The 17410-nt window shown below is 58.0% G+C and overlaps 7 protein-coding genes across 7 annotated transcripts; 4 read left to right on the top strand and 3 right to left on the bottom strand.

Moving 5' to 3' along the window:
* Window positions 1-372: 372 nt before the first annotated feature.
* SCHCODRAFT_02592199 (uncharacterized protein) lies at window positions 373-5694 on the top strand. The gene is made up of 10 exons (XM_003026009.3): window positions 373-818; window positions 875-1056; window positions 1107-1379; window positions 1430-1725; window positions 1919-2455; window positions 2510-2996; window positions 3051-3648; window positions 3709-4051; window positions 4109-4814; window positions 4874-5694. The coding sequence occupies exons 1-10, from the start codon at window positions 737-739 to the stop codon at window positions 5303-5305; spliced, it is 3936 nt and encodes a 1311-aa protein (XP_003026055.1). The 5' UTR covers window positions 373-736; the 3' UTR covers window positions 5306-5694.
* A 665-nt stretch (window positions 5695-6359) lies between these two features.
* Window positions 6360-7665, bottom strand: SCHCODRAFT_02104961 (uncharacterized protein). The gene has a single exon (XM_003025929.3). The coding sequence runs from the start codon at window positions 7524-7526 to the stop codon at window positions 6609-6611; it is 918 nt and encodes a 305-aa protein (XP_003025975.1). The 5' UTR covers window positions 7527-7665; the 3' UTR covers window positions 6360-6608.
* Window positions 7666-9158: 1493 nt separating this feature from the next.
* Window positions 9159-10971, bottom strand: SCHCODRAFT_02555959 (uncharacterized protein; the record flags this gene model as incomplete). The annotated part of the gene is made up of 1 exon (XM_003025928.3): window positions 9159-10971. The coding sequence occupies one exon, from the start codon at window positions 10969-10971 to the stop codon at window positions 9463-9465; it is 1509 nt and encodes a 502-aa protein (XP_003025974.1). The 3' UTR covers window positions 9159-9462.
* Window positions 10972-11074: 103 nt separating this feature from the next.
* On the top strand, window positions 11075-11395 carry SCHCODRAFT_01218106 (uncharacterized protein; the record flags this gene model as incomplete). The annotated part of the gene is made up of 2 exons (XM_050341270.1): window positions 11075-11173; window positions 11232-11395. 2 exons carry the CDS (start codon window positions 11075-11077, stop codon window positions 11334-11336), a joined length of 204 nt encoding a protein of 67 aa, XP_050197759.1. The 3' UTR covers window positions 11337-11395.
* A 303-nt stretch (window positions 11396-11698) lies between these two features.
* On the bottom strand, window positions 11699-12938 carry SCHCODRAFT_02642480 (uncharacterized protein). Its single transcript, XM_003025927.3, has one exon. The coding sequence runs from the start codon at window positions 12920-12922 to the stop codon at window positions 12071-12073; it is 852 nt and encodes a 283-aa protein (XP_003025973.2). The 5' UTR covers window positions 12923-12938; the 3' UTR covers window positions 11699-12070.
* Window positions 12939-13519: 581 nt separating this feature from the next.
* On the top strand, window positions 13520-13756 carry SCHCODRAFT_02642482 (uncharacterized protein; the record flags this gene model as incomplete). The annotated part of the gene is made up of 1 exon (XM_050346277.1): window positions 13520-13756. One exon carries the CDS (start codon window positions 13523-13525, stop codon window positions 13730-13732), a length of 210 nt encoding a protein of 69 aa, XP_050197760.1. The 3' UTR covers window positions 13733-13756.
* Window positions 13757-13907: 151 nt separating this feature from the next.
* On the top strand, window positions 13908-17201 carry SCHCODRAFT_02518204 (uncharacterized protein; the record flags this gene model as incomplete). The annotated part of the gene is made up of 8 exons (XM_003026008.1): window positions 13908-14225; window positions 14276-14548; window positions 14599-14760; window positions 15010-16038; window positions 16171-16660; window positions 16713-16965; window positions 16997-17061; window positions 17119-17201. 8 exons carry the CDS (start codon window positions 13908-13910, stop codon window positions 17199-17201), a joined length of 2673 nt encoding a protein of 890 aa, XP_003026054.1.
* Window positions 17202-17410: the final 209 nt, after the last annotated feature.

Below are 17410 nucleotides of genomic sequence, written 5' to 3' on the forward strand. Positions count from 1 at the left end.
TGATAGCAAGAAGAAAGGACGATTTCGTGTTGTGTAAGACTCAGGTGTGGTGGGAAATGGCGCAGGAGCTGCCTCAAGAGGCGTATACGTGAAGGAGGAGAGGCGTAGGAGCGGAGGAAGGCCACGCCTTCGCAAGGGGCTTCGCCTCAAACCGGGCGCGCTGTTCTCTGATGCAAACTGGCGGCGGAGAGAAAACTCGTGCCCTTACATCTCGTGTGACTGCATTGCCGCTTGATTGCCTGAATCAAAAGGTAATCAAGTTGCGCACCAGGCGAGCCCAGTTGTCACGGTTGAATCAATGTGACGCTGTAACGTGGGACTATGAGCACGTGCTTCGGGCAAGGCCCGGGCCCCGGCCTAACCTCAACCTGACGCCCACATCCTTGAGCGATATGCATGCGCGATGCTTCCGCGCGGTCACCTCGCCCATATTACAGTATTCCTATGAGCGAATTCCCTTTCACCACGGATACCCATAAATTAATGACACCCTCATCCAGAATTGACTCAGGTTCTTCGCGCCACGAAGACGGAGCTTCTATCTGACAAATGCGATGAACTACCACATATCTATCCGCCCGGCGCATGCGAAAGGCCGTAGTGTCACTGCTCTGAGCTTCTGTTGTTCGATGGCGATGTGTTTTCCCTAGTATCATCAAGGGTGGGAACGCGGGCCTCACAGCAAGCAGCTTGTCTCCTACACCCATCCCCTCAGCAACCCAAACGCTCGTCGACGATGGACGATCCGCACGATCCGCCCGCCTCAAGCGGTAGAAAAACGTTCGGAATTCACAAGTATAATCCCGAGTACTGTCTAGGTGATCATTACACGCCTCTCTCGCTTGCCGTATCGCTCACCACTCACCGGCCGTAGGTTCGGGGGCGCAGCGCGAGAACAAGCAACGCGGCTGCGAAGGCAAATACGAGGACGACGCGCTTTACGAAGAACTCGGGGACGATGCGCGCATCTGGCGTGTCATGCTGGACGAGGGTCGGATCAACGACGCTGCGATGCTGCAGCGCTTTCGCGACCATCTCGACGTGGACCTCGTTTTTGTGAGTGCATGATCTGCGCTATCGAGATCCACGTTAATCGTACTCTTCAGGCCGGTTTGTTCTCGGCCGTCGTCACGACCTTCGTCGTCCAGACATCGCAGACGCCCCCCAAAACTGGCGACACTACCATCGCTCTCCTACTGGAAATGATTGCCATTCAGCGAGCGTGGGCAAACGACCCTCGTGTGGATGACGTTGCCTCCTTCAGCCCTCCCCCGCCGTCGCCTAGTCCCAGTCCCTGGATCAATCGCTGCTGGTTCCTCAGCTTGATCTTCAGTTTGTTAGCTGCCTTTGGCGCCGTAGTTGTCAGGCAATGGTTGCAGGTATGCTGAATGGGCCGTTTACGCGCGCGCGGCACTGAACGACTTTACAGGAGTACGAGAGCGACATCGCCGGGTCTCCGAAGCGGCGCGCGCTCGTCCGCCACTTCAGACGCGTCGGCTTGGAGAACTACAAGGTCCACCTGATTGTGCCGATCCTCCCCATGCTCCTGCACGTCTCGCTGCTACTGTTCTTCATTGGACTCACTCTCTACGTGCGCCAGTCTGATCGCTCCATGTCGAATGGGATCATCGCACTCACCGTCATAATACTACTTGGTATACCTGGCGACGAATCTCATGCCAGTCTTTCGCCCCCAGTGTCCATATCGATCCCCGCTTTCCACGGGTGCGCACTGGGCAAAATCTCTGGCTGCTTTAGCATATGCCCTCCTTCCCAGAGGGGTCAGAATAAATGTTCGGCTGTCATTGTTTCCTCGAACCCACTTGTACCCTGCATTGTATTTCCGCTTTCTGGCGATGCGGAGACGTGCGCGCTTTCTGGTGATACAGAGACTTCCGCGCTTTTTGGTGACGCGGAGACGTGCTCGCCTCTCTCACTCTCTCAAGTCAATCTTCTCTACCCGCGCCAAGGCGGTCAAGCTCCGACTGGAACGAGCGCACACAATCGTTTGCGACCAATCACGTATCATTTGGAAAGTACTGCAGAACGGTTGGAAGGAGGTCTTTAAGACACCCGACGCCCGTGAATGGGAGGCCGTGCTGAACTCTACCGACACGTTGATGCCCGACAGCCTTGACTCGATGGTTCAGACATCCTCAGACTTATCCGTCATCCCACTTGTTGTGCAGGCCGCATCCAGTCTTCCAATCAACCATGCTCGTTATGACGACCGTGCTTATGCGGATCCGCGCTACACCGAGCTCCTCCGTTATCGCCTTCTTCCTTGGTTCATCAATGCACTGAGTACATGCCATACGGTCTTTGACTGGGTGCCAGGTCGAGAGAACGAACTCCAGCGTATGGCATGCACTCTGTTGCTCGTCCCAACTCTGCGAGAATCTTCGAGACTTTTAACTCTGTCGTGGAAGGAAATTGACATGGCTCAATATTGCACGTGTGTCTCACGGGTCTTGCGATCCTTGACATCTGCGCTTCTAAATCCTCCCAGCACACACACGGCTACAATGGCCAATTTGGCCACACTGAGCATGACTCTTCTTGCTCTCGAACACCGACTCATCAGCCTTGACTCCGAGTCGAAGCACCCTCGCGATGATGCACTTCTGGAAACTATTGCCGATGCATATTCATCACTCTCCGAGACAAACTCGCTCACGGTGTTGCGTCTCCGCCCCGTGATTTGGAGAGAAGGGTTGGATCTCTTGGGCTGGTCGGGGCAATCTGCATATATCTTGTCGCGCTGTTCGGGGAGGTCTGCAGACAACAAAGCCTATCTTGCGATCGCTCTGTGGCACAGTCTGTATTCTGAGGCACCACTTCCGAATAACGATGACCAAGTAAAAAAACGCCTCGCTGGATCATCTCGTGTTACCTTGCAAGAGTGGCTATACCTGCATCCGGCCTCCAAGTTCTCGCAGAAGGTGGTATACTCCTTATATGGTCTTTCGTGCAGTCAGTCCTGCAAATCGGATAAGGTATGACCTGAAATCTATCTGGGCGGTTCGGGCTAACCCTCCTTGATTCATAAGCATCTGGTTCCATACCGTGGACTACATCGACACATTCGCTTACACATGATGGGCCACGCAATCGACGCGCACGTCAAGATGGGTAACGTCAAGGGAGATGCATCCTGTGACGATACCCTTGGCTTCCTGGTCATTCGATTTACTGAGGACTTGCTTCAAACTCACTTTTTTGAGCCAATCACCTCTGCATTGCATATCATTGGATACGCGAAAGTCTCAGCCCTGTTCAAGTCAACATTCCTTGCTCGGGCCACTCTGCCACTCGCGAGCTGTGCAAAGGCAGTACGCTTACCCGCGACCCTCGCCGTATCGTTGTTCTGGTTCCTGATCAAGACCATGGTAGCAGTTGAAAGGGCTGCCGTACGCTTCGTCCCGCTGGCAGGCTGGAGTTGCGCTGTCTCCGGCATCTTCCGCGTGCTGAATCGACTTACAACTGAATATTGTGGAGAACTAGCGAACACCCTTGGTAACGACGACGTATCTCTCATAGACCTCCAGCTGGTCTTTGAAAAAATCATGGAGGATCCCAGGCTTGCCGTTCTGGACCTTCCAGACGCTTTAGCAGCATCTTTAACCACACAGCTCAGCAAAGTGACAGGTCAGGAGCAGTCGAATCTTGAGGTTTGGCCTTCCAGCAGCACTGACGACTAGACTTTAGATCTGACACCATCCGACTGGTTTGCAGAAAATATGACATGGTGCCTATATTTGGACGTCCTCTGTGCCGCGCGTGCCAACACAAAACAACTCGACAGGAAGTTTCCTGATGCATCGCGCAAGTTGCACTCGACGTTGTCAGGACTGAAAACGCGGAGAATTGAGTTCACTCGGAAGCTCGACGCCGGTTTGTATCGTATTCCACTCGCCGTGTCCTTGGCGCTCAGGAGCGCGCATGGTCAAAGCGTGCTAGCAGAGTGGGTAGATGATTTGCCCAGCCTATTACAGGACCCGAGGTCTGGGTTGAAGGTTCCGGGTCCGTCAGACTCGACTCTTAGAGAATGGTGTGCTCCTTAGTCGCTTGGCCCATCTCATCTGCTGATTTTCTGCGAATCCGTCAGCTCTCATCACTTCACTAATAAGCCATACACGCAAAATGGCTACCCCCACGAAGATTGGCACAAGGATGATCGGTGGCACATATCCGAGATGGTCACCTTCGAAGAAGCTGTCGAACGGATGCAGAAGGCCGCCGCTGAGCCCGCCGCGGTACACCCACATAACGCACAAAGAAGCTGGCTAAGTGATGACTCTGAGTCTGTCATTGACGACTCTGCTAGCGAGTATGACAGTCTCGATGGTCAAGGAGACGCCGAACATACGCAGAGCCAGATCATCGCCCGACTCAGAGCCCTCGGCGCGTGGATACTCCCCCCAATAAAGGGTGCTCGCGCACGTATATGTGCGCCTGTCCTTGCCGTCATTCGAAAACCCTCTCAAATGACGGTACGTGCAACAGCGAGCATGCCCTGTCCTCTTCGTCGCGGTGAGAGCGACCGTCGTCCGTCGTCCATGGTGCTCGACGATATAGAGAGCGGCCGCGCAGGCCTAGCGGTGGCGGACCGAAATGGAGGTGGCTCTCCCATCTCGGTCAGTCAGCCGGTAGGACGCGAGGACGGCGACGCAGGCCTGGCGACGATGGAGCATGGCGGCCGCGAGTCGCTCATACGAGCGGGGGAGTCGGAGGAAGGACAGGGTGGCATGCGCGCTCGGGACGGCGGGCGGAGCCGGGACGGCGAGCAAGGTCAGGACAGCGAGCAGAGTCGGGTCGGCGAGCAAGCCGGGCCGGCGAGTCGAGTCAGGACGGAGGAATACCGCACGTCCAGACGCGAGAGACGGTGGAGGGAATGAGCGCGCCCATGGATGCGGAAGACGGAGGGACGACCAGCGCGAGCGAGGTTCCTGATGCCGGACAATGCGGCGAGCGGCGGCGAGGCGATGAACAGGGGCGGGTCGACAAGCAGGATGAGGACGACGAGCAGGATCATGACGGCGAGCAGGATCATGACGGCGAGAAGGGGAGCTGGGACGGCAAGCAGGGTCAGGGCGGCGAGCACGGACGGAATGATGAACACGGACAGGATGGCGAGCATCCTCAGGACGGCGCGCAGGATCGGGACGGCGCGCAGGATCGACGCGACGAGCAGGATCGGGACGGCGAGCAGAGCCAGGACGACGAGATGACGCACGTCCAGTCACGAGACACGGAGGTGGAAATTCGTGCGCGCGAGGACGCGGGCTATGAAGGCGGGGACTAGGGCTGACGAGCGCGGGGACTAGCGCTGGCAAGCGCGGGGACTAGCGCTGGCGAGGCCGCTGGGTAGTAACCCTCAGGAGGACGCTGGGGAGTACCGCCCTCGAGGACGCTGGAGAGCAGCGCCCGCAGGCGGCGCCAGTGGAAGAGCTGCAATAGGCGATGAGCATGAGTTTAATTTAACGACAGACTGGAAGATACATACACGATGGATTGGAAGATATATACACGACGGACTGAAAGATACATACACGACAGACCCGTATCCGCGTACGACGCTTGAACATTGCGACTCTTTCTCGAGCTACATACGAGCTTGCGCCCTAGTACTGCATCTTGTCCTGTAAATTCCCGAGTTACTGCGTTTCTGGCCGTCCGCGCCTTCGTCGCTAGCTTCCCGAGGCACCTAATCACTCAACTGGTAGTACCCTCATGGCAAGCGGTGCACAGAGAGTGAAGATGAGGACATACAGTGAAGACGAGGACATACAGTGAAGACGAGGAAATATTCGCATTGTGGTCATACGCGATGTACATGAGCGAGCGGTCTCGTTCGCCTCTTGTCCCATCCCCTTCTCCCGGCACGTCTCACGCCCTTCTCCCGGCACGTCTCGCCCGCATCTCACTCGTCGGCCTCCCAAAGCGCAGACTTCACCCTCCATGGACCACCTAGCACAACCCGGCTCATTCTCCCCATGAGGTCGTTGCAACCAGCACGCAGCTCTGCTCGCTGCGTGCCGCAGTCCCCCACCCCTCACTGACCCTCCCCTCACTGACTCTCCCCTCACTGACCCTCTCACTCCATCCATCGCCTCTCTTCTCTCTCACTCCGCCATCTCTCTTCCCCCTTACTCCCTTGTTCCTCTTCCCCCTCACTTCGTCTTCCGTCTTCCCCTCTCCCCTCGGTCGCGCCCCGCTTAAGATCAGGAGCACCATGCGCCCGACACTCCGCCCGACGCCAACTCTCCTTCCTCATACGCCAACTCTCCTTCCTTGCACGGCCCACTCCTAACACGTCAACGCTCTTTTCTTCCTCATACGCCAACTCTCCTTCCTACTACGCCCACCCCGCTTCTATGCACTCTTCCCCAGCTTCCTCGCGGTCGTTCAGCTTCAGGCCATCTTGCTCCCCATACACCCCTCCTCCGTCCTCGCGCCTCCTCCGACCTCGCACTCGCACTCCCTCCCGACCACACCCTCCCCTCCATCCCTCCCGACTACACCATCCCAACACGCCCTCCCCTCCACCACTCTTTCACTCTCGACTACAACCTCCCGCCATCCCTCCCGACCACGCCCTCCTTTCATCACTCCCGACTATACCCACCCCTCTCAACAGACACTACACCCCACACACCCAGCCGAAGACGGTGAGAGGAGGGGAGGGAGGGGAGGAAGGGGAATGGAGCGGGGAAGAAGGGGATGGAAAGAGGGAGGCCGTGGGCCGCAGAAACCAGAGACGCGAGGGGCGGGAGAGGGGAGAGAACCTCCGAAGAAGGGGCGCAAATCCCCGGCGCAGGGGCAAAAATCCCCATTCCACGCGGTGGGCGAGGACCCCCACCCCATCCCCCTTCCCTTCCTGGATAATTAGGCTCATCCCTCCGCCCGCCCCGTGGTCGGATACGCTCATGCTCTTGTCCAGTTACGCCTACCCCCGCTAGTCTGTCGCCCGGCACTGACCGGGGAAGGGAGCGGGTTATGAGGTAAGGTAGGGGGGAGTAAGAGAAGGAGAAGGAGAAGGAGAGAGGAGGGGAGGAGGGGCGGAGGATAAGAGGCGGGGTAGGGGGAGTAAGAGAAGGAGAAGGAGAGAGGAGGGGAGGAGGGGCGGAGTAAGAAAAGGAGGAGGAGAAGGTGTGAGGAGGGCGAGAAGGGAAGTGAAGGAGGCGAAGCGGGTGAGGAGAGAAGGGACGGCAGGGAAGAACGGGGGAGACGAGGATGAGATAGAGGAGGATGGGAAAGGGGAAAGGAGGGACGAAGGGGGCGTCAGAAGGAGAGAGAGAGAGAGAGAGGGCGCGAGTATATGGTAGAGAAGGATGAGCGAGGGTTACGGGGAGGGAAAGGATTGCGAGACGAGAGCATACAGCGCGGAGCTCCTGACGTCTGTCTCTGCAACGCCCGTTTTCGACACTAGCTTTCCATCCAGCCTTCGCTTCGTACGGATTGCGCCTCTCTTTGAGCCCCACTGATCGACCGTTACACTTCTCGCAGGCCTCCTCGTCCTGCATGTCGCGCTTGCAGTCCCGAGTAGGCGTAGTAGGCGTATTGGTGTGTTGCGGATGGGTTTTGGATTAGGAGGGCGGACGAAAGCGGCGAGAGAGAAAAAAAAAAGGCGAATGCATAGAGTTCACATGAGCGTTGGTAGTGGGGCCGTGCAACGCCCGCCAGATGATCGGAGTTTGGCGATGTTTACAAGGGGTCCTCCCACGGCAAGAATTCAGTCCATGCAGTTTTCCGTTTCGCGCACTAGCCGGCTCGACATCGGCAAAGGTGGAATCGTGTCGGAAAGGCGCTACACAGGTTTTGTTGGGACGAATAGTCAGACCGACGAATATTGATTGATATAGAAGAAGAAACTCGACGATAACTTGTCGGCCCAGGATTTCCTCCCAACAAAACCTAGGCATACTAGCCAGGAATCGATTCCGTCTTGACCGATGGGATGCCAGGACCATCGCGGAACGCAAAAGTGCTGGTGATGGGCAAGCCAAGGTCACGCTTTTGACCATTCACGTGACGCGGGCAACGGCGCGGGCCCCGGTCGGTGGACGCGTCCCAGCGCTATCCTCTCTTCTTTCCGCCTCAGAGCTTCGGGGGCTCCAATTGCTGCCATATACTCAAGAGGTTTCATCTGTTCGAGCCTCTCTAGCCATTTAAAACTGCCTGTATGGGGTCCTAGGCTATCCACTAATGCTCTTGTGCTATTGAACATATGAGTATATATCAGCAGCACATACCCACGGGTGATTGCTCAGGATGATCCAGAATGAGGCCCCTCAACACCAACAGCAAGGGGGGAGAAAGCTCAAGGATCAAGCACATTAGCCAGTATAACCAGATCCATACATCCCCAGGCAAGAGACAGAGTACTCCTAAGCAGTATAGAGCGTCTATTTCCTCTCTGCCCCACTGAATGACCTAACCCCAGTCCTTGTTAACTTTCATCGGGCACAATTCAAGTGTACCACCATCGCCGGATCCGTGTTGGACCTTGTGGGCGCACCCGGCACCTGCCAAATGCGGTGGTCGGCGAGGTCGGGACGATGATGGGGGGTCTGCTTCCATCAAACCGATCGTTTGGCGGGCGTTGCCCGGCCCCACTACCATTGGTAGCAGGCGCAGGCCGCTCCGCGCGGGCCGCAAACCCCGAGGAAGCGGCCCGATGCTCCGACGCCGCTTGTTGGCGTACGTGGCGGCCATCGCGCCTCGTTCCCTCTACTCTACTCCTCGTCTTCGACACGCCCTCACCGTCAGGCCAGCACTACTCCTCACTCATCGAGATGCTTGCGTTTCTCTCTTACTCTCACAATGACGACTACCATGGCCATGTTTGGTAAGGGTCGTCGCCAGCAATGAGCATCGATCGCGGATAGTATGAGGAGACCTCGTACAACGACAGCATGCAATGACCAGGCTTTCTTGCTTATAACTATAATGCCCAAGGACTGTGCAATGGCTTGATCTTATGGTGCTCTTTTGAATATTGACGTCGGTGTGGGCCATCGCCCACGTCCGTGGGTCCATTGCCATCTCTCCCCTCTCCTCTCCTCTTCCCTCCGCTCTTTTTTCCTTCATCCCATCACACTCCAAGCAATCCTCCCGCCATAGCTCACAATCTCACGTCCGGAATGCGGCGCAACGAAGGCGGGGAGCACGATCATCGCCGTGCTCTGCAGATCAAGCGACGCTCCAGAGGAACGCCGGGTCATGACGGCAAACGACGTCGATCGTCTGTGACAAACTTGCCGGGCTATGTGTGCGGAGGACGCAGCATCATACCAGAATGGATGCGGATTGCAGGACGAACGGAAGGGCGCGACCGCTACTCATTCTTCTTACCTCATTCCTCCTTTCCTCTGACCTCCTCGCGCCGTCCCTCCACCCTGCCCATCTCGTCATCCTCCTCCCCTCGCCGTAGCTAGCGAGGTGTATCCCGCCGCTAGCTCAACGAGCTGCATCTCGCCGCTCGCTTGGCGAGGCGCTCCACCGCCCGCCGTGATGACTCTTCAGCATCACGTCCCAACTCTCCCAACTCCCCCGAAGCTCGCCCCCCAACCCTCGAGTAACACGCTGCCGGATTCTGTATCGGGAGCCACCGTACCTCGTACCAGGAACACCATGTCCTATCACACGAGCCGCCATGTCCCGCATTAATGAACACCGAGACTCGAGGGCTGGTAAGGGTTCGATGAGATGGCCATGGGCGACGGGTGGAGAGTTCGAGGAGAGCGCGGTTGTGAGTTCGGAGAGAGTGGTGGCGAGTTTGGTGAAGGAGCAGTGGTGAGGTCGGAGAGAAAACAGAGGCGAGAGGGAAACGGGAAATGAAATGGAACGGAAGAGAAGGACGTGAGCAGGGGAGGAGGGAGAAGGATGGATGGGGATGGGATGGGAACGGGGACGGGAAGAGGGGAAGGAAAGGAAGTAGAGGAGGAAAGGGAGGACGGAGAGGGGACGAGTTACAGCTCGAGATGCGAAGAGTGGTGGAACAGCTCGTTGAGGCGAGTTACACCTCCTTGAGCGAGCGGAGGAGCGCCTCGTTGAGCATCGGCGAGATAAACCTCGTCGACCCTCCGCAGGATACACCTCATCGAGCGACAGGGTGGAGCGGCTCCTCAAACGAGCGGCGGAATACACCTCGTTGAACGACGGCGATCTACACCTCTTCGAGGAGCGGCGAGCATACCTCGTGTAGCGAGCGATGGTGCAGTCCATACTGCTGTAGTCGGGGCACGGCATGGCCGGTGAGTGGCGGCGGGGCATCTCGCACGACGCGCTCGGCGAGCGGTAGTGGGTCATCTCGCACGACGCGCTCGGAGAGCGGCAGTGGGGCGTCTGGCCTCGAGTGGCGGTGGGGCGTCGCGGACGACGCCTTCGGAGAGCGGCGGTTGGGCGTCTCGCACGAAGGGGGCGGTTGGACATCTCGCACGACGCGCTCGGAGAGCGGCGGTCGCGCGTGTTGAAGAGCGGCGGCTTCGTGCGAGAGGCGGTGGGCGGTGGGCATCTGGCTTCGTCTCGCAAGCCTGGGAGGGCTGCGACCTCGCACGGCTGAGCTGCGTACGCCTCGCACGGCTGGGCTGGGTACGCCTCGCACGGCTGAGGCTGGGTACGCCTCTCTCGGCTGAGGGTAGGGTCGGGCTGAGTACGTCTCGCACGGCTGGGGCTGGGTACACCGCGGCTGACGAGCTGCAAGCGAAGTCTGTCGGAGGCGCGCAAGTTTGTTGGTGGCGCGGGCGAAGTCACGGCGCGGGCGAAGTCATGGCGGCGCGGGCGATGTACGGGTGGAGAGGAGCATTGAAGGAGCGCGGGCAATGCGCGGATGGAGAGGAGCCTTGAAGAAGGGGCGCGGCGGGTAGCGGGCTTTGGAGGGACGCTCGCGCGATTCCGGGCTACGCAGGCGGCTAAGGATGGGTGAATGGCGGAGGGGACGGCAAGAGGCGACGCGACAGGCAACATACGGCGCGCTGAACCGCAAGCAACAGACGGCGCGTTGAACAGCATTACTATGGCCGCCGCGCGTTGGACAGTATGTACCATAGCGCGCGGACGCATCCTGAACATGGCGTGTCCTCGCGTCGTCATCCACGATGCATCGGCGCGATTCAACGGCGCAATCAGCGCTATCCGACCATGGCGCATCGGCGCATCATCAGCCAAGGTAAGTCGATCCTCCATGAACGACGCGCGTCTTCCTATCCTGACGTTCATCCTGACAGCTATGCGGACCCACGGGCTGCGGACAAGGAACAGTACCATCGGCCTACGACACTACGATCGGCCTGCGTTCGCTGCGCGAGAGCCGGCGGATGGAGGTGAAGTAACGACTCAGTTGCGTGTCGTGGGAGGGGTCCATTTGTCCTTTCCTCCTCGACTTCCTTCCCTTTTCCCTCTTCCCCATCCCATTCTTTTCCCTCCCCCCTTATTCATCTCCTTCTCTTCCGGTCCATTCCTTTTCCCGTTCCCCTCTCGCCGCTGCTCTTTCTCCCGACCACTACCGCGCTTTCTCCAATCTCACTACCGCTCTCTCTTCGAGCTCACTACCGCCCTCTCTTCGAACTCGCCGCGGCTCTCTCTCCGAACTCACCACCAATCCCTCTCCGAACTCACTACCCCTTTCCCATCTCGTCGAACCCTCTCCTGCCCACAGGACTCAATGCTCACGTATACGGGTCATGGTGATATCTGATACGCGATATGGTGGCTCCTGATACGGGATACGGCAGCGCGTTTAGCGAGAGCTAGGACGCGGTGTTGGAGAACTCGTACCGCGGGCGGTGGATCTGTTCGTGCAACGGGTTCTGTACCAGCTTGTACAACAGGCGGTGGACCAGCTCGTGCAACGGGTGGTGGACCAGCTCGTGCAACGGGTGGTGGGCCGGCTTGTGCAACGAGCGGCGGGGTATACCTCATCGAGCGACGAGGGTGGAGCGGCTCGTTAAGCGAGCAGCGATTTGCACCTCGTCGAGCGACGGCGAGGATACACTTCATTGAGCGACCGGTGGAGCAGCTCGGTGAGCGACGGCGAGATACAGCTCGTCAGGCGACGGCGAGCACCTCATCGAGCATCGGCGGGATTCACATCGTGGAGCGTCGGCGGGATACTGCTCGTGTAGCGAGCAGCGAGATACAGCTCGTGTAGCGAGCGAGCGATGGTGCAGTCCATACTGCCGGAGACGGGGCACGGCATAGCCGGCGAGCGGCGGTGGGACATCTCGCACGACGCGCCCGAAGAGTGGTAGTGTGGCGTCCGGAGAGCGGTGACTTTGTGCGAGAGGCGGTGGGTAGTGGGCACCTGGCTCTGCCTCGCACGGCCGGGGAAGGCTGCTGCCTCGCAAAGCCGGGCAAGGCTGCGACCTCTCGCCGCTGAGGCCAAGTACGCCTCTCTCAGCTGGGACTGGATACGCCTCGCACAGCTGGGCTGGGTACGCATCGCATGACCGAGGCTGGGTACACCGCGGCTGACGAGCTGCGGGCGAAGTCTGTTGGGAGCACGCAAGTATGCTGGTGATACGCAAGTTTGTTGGTGATACGCAAGTTTGTCGGCGGCGCGGGCGAAGGGCGAAGTCATGGCGTGGGCGAAGTCGTGGTGGCGCGGGCGATGTCTGGGTGGAGAGGAGCGTTGAAGAATGAGCGCGGGCGAAGTCATGGCGGCGCGGGCGATGTATGGGGGGAGAGGAGGAGGAGGCGCGGCGGGCAGGGGGATCCGACGTGGCGTTTTGGGGCGACACTCATGCGATTGCGGGGTACGCGGGCGGCTAGGGATGGGTGGATGGTGGAGGGGACGGCAAGAGGCGACGACAAGATGGAACTGCCAGAGGGGAAGACATGAGGCGACGCGGCAGGTGACATACGGCGCGTTGGATAGCAGGCGACATACGATGCGTTGAACAGCGTGTCCTCGCATCATCATCCACGATGCATCGGCGCGATTCTACCATGGCGCGTCGGCGCATCATCAGCACGGTAAGTCGACCCTCCATGAACGACGCGCGTCTTTTTATCCTGATGTTCATCCTAACCGCTATACGGACCCGCGGGCTGCGGTTAAGGAACAGTACCATCGGCCTACGTTCGCTGCGCGAGAGCCGGCGGATGAAAGTGACCAGGGAGTAGCGGGCTGAACGACGATTGCGTGCCGTTGGAGGCGTAGGTATAGTGGGGAAGGGCGCGCTAGTTGCTTCAAGAAGCGTATGCGTGAACGAACAGAGACGTAGGATCGCGGGGGAGAAGGGGCGTTCGCCTCAATCTTGGGTGCGCTCTCCTATTGCAGTGCGAGCGAGTCCTGAGGTACTTACACCCTAGTATAACTACCTTTTTCGCCGCTTTACTGTCTTAATTGAACTGCAGTCAAGTGGCTCAACAGGCGGGCCAAGTCGTCGCGGCCGAATCGTATCGCTGTGACGCCGTAACGTCACCGTGGGAGTGCGCACGCGTGCCTCACGTGCCGTGCTTCGGGCAAGGCCCGGGCCCGATCTCAATCTGACGCCGACGTCCTTCATCGATACGCATGCGCGAGACCTTCGCGAGACCTTCGCGAGTTGTCCGCGAGGCCGCCTCGCCCATGTCAATCCGGACTTGGAGCGCCTACGAACCGAGCGACTCCCAGATACCGGTAATCCAGGCATCAACTGCACTGCGTAAACGCGCCTTTCATGTAGCAGATGCGACGGATTCCCATCGATATATGAGCCCGGCGTATGCCAAAGACCGTGATTGAACAGCCCGGAACTATGATTATGAACACCCTTGATACCAAGACCATGCTCGCTGTCAGAAGCGTGTTGAGGGTGCGCTTTCCCCTAGTATGACGAAGGTCAGTAGCGGGGCTTCACAGCACACCGTCAGCTTTCCTCCTACTCCCATCTCACCACGCAAGCGAACGACCGTTGACGATGACAGACGTTCAGGACCCCCCGGCGTCGGGCGGGAGTAAAACATTCGGCATCCACAAATACGATCCCAGGAGCTGCTTAGGTGAAGTGCACCGATGCTGTCTGCTGGCTTTCGCTCATCGATCTCCCGTGAAAGGCGCGGAGCAATCGCGCGAGAATGGGCGGCGCGGCTACGCAGACAAGTACGAAGACGATCCGCTCTACGAAGAACTCGGGGATGAGGCTCGCATCTGGCGCGTCATGCTGGACGAGGGTCGGATCGTCGACGCTGCGATGCTGCAACGCTTTCGCGACCATCTCGATGTGGACCTCGTTTTTGTGAGTGCATGGTCTGTGCCGCGGGGATCCACGTTAAACGTACTCTCCAGGCGGGTTTGTTCTCGGCCGTCCTCACGACCTTCGTCGTCCAGACATCGCAGACGCCCTCCACTACCGGCGACACCACCATCGCTCTCCTACTCGAGATTATTGCCATTCAGCGAGCATGGGCGAACGATCCTCGTGTGGATGGCGTGGCCTCCTTCAGCCCTCCCCCACCGTCGCCTAGTCCCAGTCCATGGATCAATCGCTGCTGGTTTCTCAGTCTAGTATTCAGTCTGTTGGCTGCCTTTGGCGCCGTAGTCGTCAGGCAGTGGCTGCAGGTACGCTGGATAGGTCGTGCACGCGCGCGAGGTGCTGAGCCGCTGTGCAGGAATACGAGAGCGACATCGCCGGGCCTCCCAAGCGGCGCGCGCTCGTCCGCCACTTCAGACGCGTCGGCTTGGAGAACTACAAGGTCCACCTGATTGTGCCGATCCTCCCTATGCTCCTGCACGTCTCGCTGCTACTGTTCTTCATCGGACTCACTCTCTACGTGCGCCAGTCTGATCGCTCAATGTCGAATGGGATCATTGCACTCACCGTCATAATCTACTTGGTATACCTGGCGACGAATCTCATGCCAGTCTTTCGCCCCCAATGTCCATATCGATCCCCGCTGTCCTCGGGCGCGCACTGGGCGAGATCTCTGGCTGCTTTAGCATATGCCCTCCTTACCAGAGGGGTCAGAACTAACGTTCGGCTGCCATGTTTTCCTCGAAGCCACTTGTCCACTGCCTTCCAGGCTCTGGTGATGCAGATACGTGCGCGCCTCCCTCCCCATTTTTGGATCTTCTATCCTGCGGCAAAGATGGTCAAGCGCCGATTGGAAGGAGCGCGCGCAGTCATCTGGGAAAGACTGCAGAACAATTGGAAGGAAATTTTCAAGACACCTGACGCCCATGAATGGGATGCCGTGCTGGATTCTTCCGACGCATTGATTCCTAACAGCCTTGACTCAATGGTTCAAATATCCTCTGACTTATCCGTTACTCCCCTCGTTGTGCAGGCGTCATCCGATCTTCCAATCAACCCTGCCCGTTATGACAACATTGCTTTTGAGGATCCGCACTATGCCGAGCTGCTCCGCCATCGCATTCTTCCCTGGTTCATCAATGCGCTGAGCACACGCCGCACGGTCTTTGACTGGGCGCCTGGCCGGGAGAACGAGCTTCAACGCATGGCGTGCGCTTTGTTACTCGTCCCACTCACTCACTCGGGTTCTGGCTTTGTCATGTACTGGAAGGAGGTTGACACGGCACAGTACCGTGCATGTGTCTTACGGGTCTTCGAATCCACATTGTCTGCACTTACAGATCTTTCAAGTCCGCCTATGGCCCCAAATGTTGACGTGACGACAATGTCCATAACCCTCTTCGCGCTCAGCCATCGACTCCTGAAGTTTCATCCGAATTGGACTCTCCCTGAAGATGTGGCAGTCTTTGGCACTGGCGCTACAGTGTATTCATCACTTCCCAAACCACCTTCGCTTGCATCGCTGCGCCTTCGTCCAGTGCTTTGGCATGAAGTATTCCTACACTTGCGCTATATCACGATGCCTATGGACGACTCACCACACTTCGCAATCGACTTGTGGCGCAGTGCCCTCTCTGAGGCACTGTCACCAGGCAAAGATGATCAGCTGAAGAAACGCCTCGCTGAATCGTCTCGCGTTACCTTGCAAGAGTGGCTATATCTGGGTCCGGATCTGTTTGAGGATGCGTCTATCATCGTGTACCATCTTCTGTGTCCTCAGTCATGTGAATTACACGAGGTGTGGTTTACATCTTTTGAGGATGACTCGAGCTGATCTGTCTTCACGCATCAGGATTCAAAAAATGTTCCCATACTGAGCAATGCCTCTCGTTTACACGTGATGTGCCATGCAATTGATTCGTACATCAAGGAAGATCGCGCCGAAGGGAATGCAGCTTTCGACGATAACCTTGGCTTTCTGGCCGTGCATTTTATTGGCTCGTTGCTTACCACTCTTGGGTATGACTCGATCGACTCTGCGCTACGAACCGTCGGACACCCGGCAGTATCGGCCGCATTCAAGTCGTCATTCCTCGTTCGTCCCTCTCTGCCACTGGCAAAGTTTGTTCAGCCATGGACACGCTTACCCGCGACCTTCGCCGTGCTGCTGTTCTGGTTTCTCGCCAAGCTTGCTCTGGCAACTGACAATCCGGATGAGGAAGTCACCATTCTCAAGGTGCTGTCTTGCCATGCAACCGACTACTGCGAAGTTCTAGCAGAAGCTCTTGACCATGACGAGATCGAGGTCGAGCTTCTCCTCAAACTGGTACCTACGGTGCTACATGATCACCAGCTGGCTTTCCTGGACATCTCGGACGCTCTCGCAACATCCCTGGCTACGAAACTCCGCAAAGCGACAGGTCAGTCCCATTTCCGCACGCGGTCTTCGATGAGCTGACAAGCAGCTCTCAGGCTCGGCGCTTGCAGATGTCATGGATGATTTCCTATATCTGAATGCCCTCTGTGCGGCGCGTGCCAACTCAAAGGAGGTCGACGGGGAGTTCCCTGACGCATCGCGCAAGCTGCACTCGGTGTTGCTCTCGCTCAAGCCGACATATAGCTGGTGGTGCAAAAGGAAGCTAGAAGGGAGACTCAAAGACAGAGACATGCCACTTGCTGTAGCATTGGCGCTGAGGAGCCCGCATGGCCTTGAAGCGCTAGCAGAGTGGGCAGATGACTTGCCCTCCCTAGTGCAGGATCCAGGCTCTGGCTTGGAAGTTTGGGTTCCAGATGCCGCTCAAGAAGGCGAGGACCTGGATTGGTACGATACTCAGCTGATAATCTTGTTTCAACTGCTAACCGCCTATGCATCCATCAGGTATCGCCACTTCACTAGCGATCCCAACAAGCACATCTATGCTCGGCCCAGAAGCTGGTCTCTGCACATATCCGAACTTGTAACCCTTGACGAGGCCGTCGAACGGATGCAGAAGAAGGGCGCTGTGCATGCTCGCGAGAACGTGCGAAGATTGCGAGGTGGTGGCGTTGGGACTGACACCAATGACGCCGAGAGCCCTCGTCGCGAGCATGACGGACTCGACGATGAAGGAGGCGCCCAACATACGCAGAGCCAGATCATCGCCCGACTCAGAGACCTCGGCGCTTGGGGA

Source organism: Schizophyllum commune (assembly GCF_000143185.2).
Source record: "Schizophyllum commune H4-8 unplaced genomic scaffold SCHCOscaffold_13, whole genome shotgun sequence".
Classification (NCBI taxonomy): Eukaryota; Fungi; Basidiomycota; class Agaricomycetes; order Agaricales; family Schizophyllaceae; genus Schizophyllum; species Schizophyllum commune.

Bases quoted from the DNA above. Each gene is read 5' to 3' on its own strand.
- SCHCODRAFT_02592199 (XM_003026009.3), top strand. From the start codon at position 737: ATGGACGATCCGCACGATCCGCCCGCCTCAAGCGGTAGAAAAACGTTC. The intron at 2,997-3,050 runs GTATGACCTGAA...TTGATTCATAAG, and splicing joins AGTCCTGCAAATCGGATAAG to CATCTGGTTCCATACCGTGG. The intron at 4,815-4,873 runs GTCGGCGAGCAA...CCGCACGTCCAG, and splicing joins AGGACAGCGAGCAGAGTCGG to ACGCGAGAGACGGTGGAGGG.
- SCHCODRAFT_02104961 (XM_003025929.3), bottom strand. From the start codon at position 7,526: ATGCAGGACGAGGAGGCCTGCGAGAAGTGTAACGGTCGATCAGTGGGG.
- SCHCODRAFT_02642480 (XM_003025927.3), bottom strand. From the start codon at position 12,922: ATGATGCGAGGACACGCTGTTCAACGCATCGTATGTCGCCTGCTATCC.